General features: G+C 37.2%; 1 protein-coding gene across 1 annotated transcript; it reads left to right on the forward strand.

Annotated features, from left to right (window-relative positions):
- Positions 1–1,576: 1,576 nt before the first annotated feature.
- On the forward strand, positions 1,577–2,429 carry LOC125665610 (uncharacterized). The gene is made up of 2 exons (XM_048898342.2): positions 1,577–1,644; positions 1,793–2,429. Exons 1-2 carry the CDS (start codon positions 1,587–1,589, stop codon positions 2,137–2,139), a joined length of 405 nt encoding a protein of 134 aa, XP_048754299.2. The 5' UTR covers positions 1,577–1,586; the 3' UTR covers positions 2,140–2,429.
- Positions 2,430–9,612: the final 7,183 nt, after the last annotated feature.

The following is a 9,612-nucleotide window of genomic DNA, read 5'->3' on the forward strand; positions in this document are numbered from 1 at the left end:
GGCGAATAAATGAGGCGGTCCCTCAATTGAGATAGGACTGCAAAAACTGAGATCCTTGTCACAGCAGGTGTGGAAAGATAACGATCCCTCAGTGCCATAAGCGCTGAGCATAGGCCTACATTTTTCAGCCCTTCACCGACAATGGTAACGTCTTCATGTGAGTGAAATATTCTCAAGAGAGACTTTAGTCAATATATAATCAAACAATCAATCGTACGTTGTCGATGTTCTCTAAATAGTGGCATCGGATAGTGCTTCAAAAGTTCCATCGGCTTCCAGTTCGATTCCAGCATAAGGAACAACTTCCAATCCAGTGTTATGAAGTATATCGTACATATTAAAATAAACATCATACATAACTTAACCGTATTACACTGTTAGAGAGAGAGAGAGAGAGAGAGAGAGAGAGAGAGAGAGAGAGAGCTGTTACGAACTTGGGTACAAATATTGATTTCAAAATCTTCATACAGCCAAGCCCAAAGTGTCATAAATATTACCTTACTTAATTGGCTTATTATATATGAAATGATTTCTTACCGGCGACACCAATTGCTTTGTTTTACTTTGAGTGAAAACATTCATAAAATACACTTCGGGTCCCCTGTCTCGTCAACAACAAAATAGACCCCCTATACTGTCTTGTTGGATTTTAGAATTTAAGATATCACAATTAACTGTCTTCATTTTCCAAAGGACTTTCGGAAATTTCTAAATGTTAAGTAACATGTAAATTCCATGAACATTTTTAGTACAAAAAAGTAGCATATGATAGAAAAAGATATGCTTACTCACCCTAAGCACCAGATCCCACCTCTAGCGTGTTCAGTTTTGCCCTACTCTTAATGTTGTAGTTTTTATCGGAATATTGGGTTTTATCTCACTTGTCCATGCTATGCCACCTTGGATATTAATAAGTACATATATAGAGCCACATAATTGTTTCCGATTTTGTAATTTCCCCAATATGTAGATTATGAAAGTATGCACCCCAATATGCTGTTTTTGAAAAAAAAAATCATACTCAGAAACGAACATTTTCAACATACCCGCGTTTGAGATGGAAGGACTATTTGCAATCGGTCGGTTGTTTGGAGTTTACCTATGTATATGTGGAGAGGAATGTTTAATGATACACTTGTGTGTTGAGAGAAGTCATCAGCTTTACATAAAGTACAATTCCAGGCAAATCGAGCACTCTACTGACTGAGGTATATTCATGACCGGATTTACGGTTGATTGATTTAAATTCAGAAGCAACGCAAGTTTAAGAAGCCTTAGGTTAAGTGCATAATACATCATGGACCATGGTAGAGAGCCCATAGATGTCTTTCGATTGTTGTCTCCAACATTTAACAAGAAACCGCCGCCGCCAGAGTCAGAATGTTGTATATTTCTGCTGCAGTAAAATATCCTTGAACAGAGGGTATTTTATAATACTTCAGAGAGCTGAAAAACACTTTAACATTTTCTTTGAAGCATTTATAACATCCAATGTGTACATGGGTGAGATAGTCACGTGGTTCGCGGCAATAAAAATTTCATCGTATATAAACCATACCGTATGTCCCATATCATCACTTCCCAGTATGGCGTTTTACAAAACATGCATAGCTGTTGTGTTTACCATTATGGTTGCCTTTGAAGGTATCTGCAAATAAGTTTTTTTTCTGGTATATTGTACCAAACAGGTGTTAAACGTTCAAAAGCTAGAGCGCAAAGTATCGTTGATTTGAAATATGTGTAATTTTGTGTATACGTATTTGATTTTGATTTGTAATTGTGTGTACACCAGGAATTGATTTACCAATGTCCGTTAATGCATCAACAACGACGGAGATCACAGATCCTGCAAGCACAACAACATCTGCAGCAACCACTTCAACGACAACATCCGGGACAGTCCAATCAAGCACAACAACGTCTGCAACAACCACTTCAACGACAATATCCGGGACAGTCCAATCAAGCACAACCGCATTGCCAGTAAACAATCCAACATCAACAACATCCGGGACAGTTCAATCGACCACGCCCTCTAATTCCACTGGTTCCCAGTACTCCTTCGCTGTGACACAAACTTACAATCCTCTCATCTTACTGCTATCTGCCACAGTCACTCTGAGGCAACAGTTTGTATGATTAGACTCGGGAACATTTGAAAGCGATGTCTTTAACATGAGTGTCAAAGAAACCTTCTGTGACGTCACAAAACCGAGAAGGTATTCGAGTCTTCCTCTGTATGCCAGTGGTTAAAACTAGGGCTTACCGTCCGAACATTCGTGTGATTATACATTTATTTAAATCAGGGATGTTAGTATCAAATGACAGCTGTCATTTACATATACTCTAGAAATATTATATATAAAATTATATAGGTCGCTTGGGAGCACTTATTTAAGCTGTTTTTATTAAATTGAAAGAAATTGTGAGTATTTTTTTTTTATCCAAAAAAGGTATTCGATATACCACAGGAATATAGCATTACCTGCCGTATTGATTTCATAGACCATTTTGTAAGTTTAATCGAACCATTTCTTATACGTAAACATTATAAAGTCCGATTCAGATGTACAATTTTTGACGTTTATGAACAAGAAATGGTATATTTCAAGGTAGTTTTCATTTGTCGTATTATTCAATATCAATATTAGACATAAATTCGTTCTAATATTATATTATTTTGTTTGTTTCTAAACATGGTTAATATATCTTTAATGGCAATATATAATAACTCGTGCAACGTAAACTATTTGATATCATCCCAGATGAAAGGAATAGGTCAAATTAGGTAGTTAATTATTGACTAATTCGACTGTCGACCATCATCGGTTGACCTTATGCATTGCGCGCGCCATGTGATCGAAATGAAAACAATGACGTGAAAGGCGAAGATAACGAACAGTGATCAATCTCGTAACTCCCAAAAGGAATACAACAAAATACATGGAAAAACACGGAACCCTGGACATACCAGAGGTGGTATCAGGTGCCTAGGAGGAGTAAGCATCCCCTGTCGACAGATCACACCCGCCTTGAGCCCTATAATTTGATCAGGTAAACGGAGTTATCCGTAGTCAAAATCAGTGTGTCAAGAACGGCCTAACAGTTGGTATGAAACAAGTAAGACATCATTTGACCCAATGATAGGTTGTATTGGCAAACTAGATCATTATAACGACCATTGAATTTGCGAAATGCTGACTTCAATCGAGACTGTAGAAACCCCTCTACCATCAACTTGTTTGTTAGTAGCATGCCACAATTTCAAAACTACACAGAATAAGCATTTGCGTATCGAATCAGTTGAGAGATATAAACACCACATGCAGGTGATAATGGAATATTGCTACATAGATATGGGAAGTTGGCGATGGATGGAGAAGCTGAAATTATATCCGTTTGTCATAAAGTTGAGGTGTTAGGTTTCCGTTAATATCTATTTTCAATAAAATAAAAATGCCGTCGATAAGTTTATCGACTATATAGAGGATTAAAGGACATATCAAGACTAAATTCATTATGTGTAGAACACTAAAGAGTAATCATTAATTTAGATAGGCACAGATCCAAGAATGGCTGGGAAAATAACACATGTATATAATAAGACAGTCACGTGATCAGCACTTTCCTAGAGTGCAAAATGACAGACTGTCTTTTAAAACTATCTTCATTTATATTTCTACAACGATTTCTTGCTTAACTGCAAATCTAAAAAAAAAAAAAAAAAAAAAAAATGAACGAAATCGAGCTCCAATTACAATTACGTTTAAACATAAAACTTTCACTGCAGTCAAAAAAAAATAAAAAATGGCGGGAAGTATAATTTTCGAATAATAAAATTTTAAAATTTTCAGTTCAAATCGTGTCCATGCTTCTTTAAACAATATACTAATCAATCTTATTTTATTGAAAATGGATATCAACAGCAAATTAGCAACTCAACTTTATGACAAACAGGACGATTTCAGCTTCTCCATCGTCACCTTCCGATATTTATATACATATGTAGCAATATTCTATTATCACAGGTATATGGTGTTTATATCTCTCAAACCAAGAGCTTGTTCTGCGTATGATCAGTTTTTGAATTGAGACAGGCTACTGAAAAACAATGTGATGTTACTGGAGTTTCAACAATCTCGTTTAAAGTCAGTATTTCACAAATTCTATGGTTGTTATTACGATCTAGTTTGCCAATAAAACCTATGCTGTCTGAAGTATTTCATAGCAATTGTTTGACCGTTCTTTTCACGCTGATTCTGACCACGTATTACTCCATTTAACTGATTAAGAGAGGGACCTCACGGCGGGTGTGACCGGTCAACAGGTGATAATAACTCCTCCTAGGCACCTGATCCCACCTCTGGTATATCCAGGGTCCGTGTTTGCCCAACTCTCTATTTTGTATTGCTTATAGGAGTTATGAGATTGATCACTGTTCGTTATCTTCGCCTTGCATAGAAACTGTACGTCTTTCTGCATTTCAATTTTATTTAGAATTTCAAAAACCTCTATCTGAAAACACAGTTTTCCAAACTTCATTCTGGGCTGCCAACAGCCCAACACACGACCTTGCCTATTCAAATCCCTGAACTAAAAGAGAGATTCAGGGTTCCCGCTTCTGGTAGATTTGCCCCTATCACAATTTAGATACCCAATTTCACCACCACGTCATCAAGCAAGGGAGATAAGTCATCATACTATTTTGATACTTCATACCATAGCAACATTTGACGATCTGTAGCGTCTGTTACCTTACGATTTTTTCTGAATGACTAATTTACATATATGAAGTAATTAAAGGATTTCGTTATCTTCACATTTATAAGCATTTGTGTCGATTTATCATAACTCGTTTGTCTATCTTGTGAAACCAACAATATCGGACCGCCATTGTGGTCTAGAGGTTAAAGCGTTCGCCCCGTATGCGGAAGGTCGGGGTTCGATTCCCGGCCGCGACGGACCTACGCCGTTCCATCACCAAACGCTCGGCATCAGAAGTAGATATCACGGGTCCTCGGATATGACCTTAAAATGGATGTCCCGTGTCACAGTAGATGTGGCATGCTAAAGAACCCTCACTGCTCAATGGCCGTAAGTGACGAGCATAGGCCTAAATTTGAAGCCCTTCATCGGTCTTGGTGAAGTCTCCATATGAGTGAAATATTCTTGAGAGGGACGTTAAACAATATAAAATCAATAAACCAACAATATTGGCATATATACATATATTCGTCTTTAGAGCACCGAATTCTTCAAATGTTTGATGCTAACCGATGGACCGCTTAAAATATTTCAATCAACCCATGAGATCAGAAAAGGCGAACTTCATATATATATATATATATATATATATATATATTGCAACTTTCACATGTACCCCGAGATTTTTGCCCATATTATTATTTGTAAATAGTTCGGATATATATATATCGTTTCGTTCAGTTTCTTTAGATTTCGTTTTTAGTTCCCTACCAACTAAGTCGAAGGGGAGGTTAGGTTTGCACTCCGTCCATCTGATCAGTTTTCCACACTTATTCTCTGTTCTTGTAGATATTTATCTGATATTTGGTAGATTGCTTTGCCATAACAATTATAGATCAAGCTTGACTTTGGTCTCGGTCCGTTGATGTTTCACTTTGTTATTGCCCTTGGACTTGGAAAATAGCATGGATTTTCAGTTTTCCGCACTTTTTAGCTCACCTGAGCTAAAAGATCAAGTGAGCTTTTCTGATCACCCGTATTCCGGCGTCCGTCCGTCCGTCTGTAAACTTTTAACATTTTTGACTTCTTCTCAAAAATCACTAGTTGGCACAAAACATCCTTTGGTAAAGGGAATTCTAAATTGTTAAAATAAAGGGCCAGGCCACCTTCCAAGGGGAGATAATCAAGAAAAGGTAAAAATAGAGTAGTGTCATTAAAAAATCTTCTTCTCAAGAACCACTGGGCAAGAAAAGATGACATTTATAGATAAGCTTTATTAGGTAGTGCAGATTCTAAATTGTTAAAATCATAGCCCCTGGGGGTTGGATGGGGCCACAATAGGGGATCAAAGTTTTACATACAAATACATAGGAAAAATCTTCTTCGCAAGAACCACTGAGCTAGAAAAGCTGAGATTTATATGAAAGCTTCCTGACATAGTGCAGATTCTAAATTGTTTAAATCATGGTTCCCGGGGTCGGATGGGGCCACAATAGGGGTCAAAGTTTTACATACAAATATATAGGAAAAACCTTTAAAAATCTTCCTCCCAAGAAACACTGAGCCAGAAAAACTGAAATTTATATGAAAGCTTTCTGACATAGTGCAGATTCAAGTTTGTTCAAATCATGGCCCCTGGGGGTAGGATGGGGCCACAAGGAGGGATCAAAGTTTTACATACAAATATATAGGGAAAATCTTTAAAAATATTCTTCTCAAGAACCATCGGGTCAAAAAAGTTCACATTTACATGAAAGCTTTCTGACATAGTGTAGATTCAAGTTTGCAAAAACCATGGCCTCCAGGGGTAGGTTTGGGGCCATAATAGGGACTACGGTTTTACATGCAAATATATATGGAAAGTCTTCTGATATGGAACCAAGGTGACTCAGGTGAGCGATTTGGCCCATGGGCCTCTTGTTTGTTGTGCTTGCAGATATCGTTTGATATTTAGCACATTGCTTTGCCATAACAAGTTACAGGGTCAAGTTCGAATTTTGTATCGGTCCATTGATTTGTTACTAAGTTATAGCCCTTGGACGTAGAAAAATAGCATGAATTATTAGTTTACATCCAAGTTTCTTAATTCTGTAGATAAGAGTACTACACTCATTAAAACTTCTAGCATAGTAGTACAACAATGCAGGTAAATTACTCATGAATACCTACATTTCACAGTTCATTGACTTGGTTAAAGACTTGCAAACGTAAACCTAATTATAAATTTGGCTTTTTTCCTGGATTCGTCTTTGTACCTGAAGAGTAGTTGATTTCCAACCTTTCCTATCCTAGTTCACCAATGTACCTGCATAATGAACTTTCAGTATTGTTGCGGTCCAGTAATGTTTGCGACAGGTAGGAGACAATAATGTATTGCCATGCAATACTCTAGGAAAACTTGTATTATTTCGTTTCTGAACGTTTCGTTTTGTTTTTTTATTTTATAGCTACCCGGGGTTCAACAGTTGCATGTTTTATTGAGACCGTTCTTTACATATTAATTTTACTACTGATTAATCTGTTTATCTAATTGAGATATAGGACTCGCGTGCAGGTGTTGTGAACGGTCGACAGAGGGTGCTCACTTCTAGGCACCTGATCCCACCTCTGGTATGCCCAGGAGCCCGTGTTTGTCCTACTCTTAATTTAGTATTCTTTATGAGTAAGAAGGGGGTGGATTTTGTGTATAATGGGATGGGGTGGTTTTAATCAGACTGGGCATTCATGACCGCTGGTGAGAAGGCTATTTTCCAAGTTTTTTCCATGCTTATGAATTGTTTTATCTTTCTATGAAAAGAAAACACAATCTGTTAGGAAAACACACTTTGCATTATTGTAATGATAAAAATTATTATCATAATTTGAATTATTTTCTTTATACTGTAACAGAAATAAAAACAAAATGTGTGTTTGGGCCAAAATGGGCGGGGGGTTGGGGGTTGTTAACATCAAAGTCTAATTATGACAGGCTAGTGAAAAATCATATTGATTTCTCTTTTATCCAAAATTTAATGCATGTATTTTATATACACTTAGTAGCTTATGGCCATAAATTACATGTGACCCATACATGCTGGTACTTGTATGGTATGAGCTGATGGGCATGTGTCTCCTTCTTACCGGCCTCCTCCGTGGCCAAGTGGTTAGAGCATCGCGCTCAAAATCACACGGCCTCTCATCTCTGTCGGCGCGGGTTCGAATCCCGCTCGCGTCGGTAAGTGAGAAAGTTTCCCAGTTTACTTTCAAAAGGTCGGTGGTCTCTCCTCACACAGGGTTCTCTCTTCCACCAATACAAAAAACTGGGTGCCACCAGATAACTGAAAAATTGTTGAGTGTAGATAACTGAAAAATTGTTGAGTGTGGCAGAAAACATCAATCAATCAATCCCCTTCTTGCCTAGATTTTCTCTAATTTCGACTAAATCCACATCCCATCAGAGTACCATGCAAGGGGATTTAGACACTGGGTACCACGAAGAACCAATTCAATTCCACTTTTATATCTGGGGTCATTCACTTCCCCTCAGAGTTTCAGTATTTTCGCTGGACCCTGTAGGTTTCAACCTGAATTTCTTCAGTATTTGCCCTCATGTATATGCTAGGCATAATGCAGACGACTACATGATACTTATTTTTTTTTCCATTACCCACTCTGCTACTCTCGCAATGTATAATAAAATATTAGATTCATTTCTAACACATGTATGCAATCCCTTACCTTATCTTTAAATAAATTTGAGTAAATAAATTTAAGTGCGAAGCTGTTCCATGCTACCGTGAAACTTATATTTTGCTTTTTAAACATAAACCAACAATTCTTAATTGTAATTTCTTTTCTTCTTTAAAAAGGGTATTGACATCCCAATATTTAGTGGGAAGTTCCCAGGTATCATCCGCTAGCGACAGTCTACTGACAAATCCAGACATGCATTGGAAGGATGCTGATGTGGAGGACACAGGGACACCTGATCCAAGAACTGTGGCATTTCATTCGGGGTGACAACCTGGCATTCAGTTGGTATGACTCTTTGAGGTTGAATATAGGGTTCAATCAGAATAAAGTTGGTTAACATTAAAATAAATCCAGATAGTACATTCACAAATGGAATCATGGCGTTATGGTACACTGATATGCGTGTACCATTTTACTGGGGTTTTTTTTCTTTTAGGGGCGGGGGTGTTTTTGTTTTTGCTGCATTACTAGGGATCGCATACATACAAAAAGAGACAAAGCACGGATAATCATTATTCTGTTTCTAATTATAAGGTATGACACGTTTTCTAAATGCTGACAAATAAGGTATGGTGGCCAATACTGATTTTATTTGCAATTTTCTTTCAGATATGAGACCCCATTATTCGGAGAAATGCAGATTTTATGAAGCTGTCTTTGACAGAAGATTTGGTTTTCTCCATCTGTGTTGCCACCAACAATTATACTGAGATGGTCATATCTAGGGGGAAGGATTGCCATATACTTCCCAAGGAAGTTTGCAGCCTCTCACTGAAGAGGAACTGTACAGGTATTACTAGTTTTAAAAACCGATATTGTGGCAGTGATCTCCAGTTTAAAAAGAATAATAAAATGCATACACTCTAAAAATGGTGTTTAGATCCTAAACACAAAGTTAAACACATTTCTTGTGTACAGTTTTGAACGCGTTCTAAATCTAAACATGTTTAACACTTTCTGTGTTTAGGTTTTAAACATGTTTAACCCAATGTGTTTAGGTTTGAACATGTTTAATTCTTTTAATGTTTAGGTGTAGAACATGTTTAACCCTTATTATGTTTAGGTTTTGAACATGTTTACCCTTATTGTGTTTAGGTTTTGAACACGTTTACCTCTTTTGTGTTTAGGTTTTGAACATGTTTAGTTCTCCTTGTATTTAGGTTTTGACTTTGTCTC

Source organism: Ostrea edulis, chromosome 1, assembly GCF_947568905.1.
Source record: "Ostrea edulis chromosome 1, xbOstEdul1.1, whole genome shotgun sequence".
NCBI lineage: Eukaryota > Metazoa > Mollusca > Bivalvia > Ostreida > Ostreidae > Ostrea > Ostrea edulis.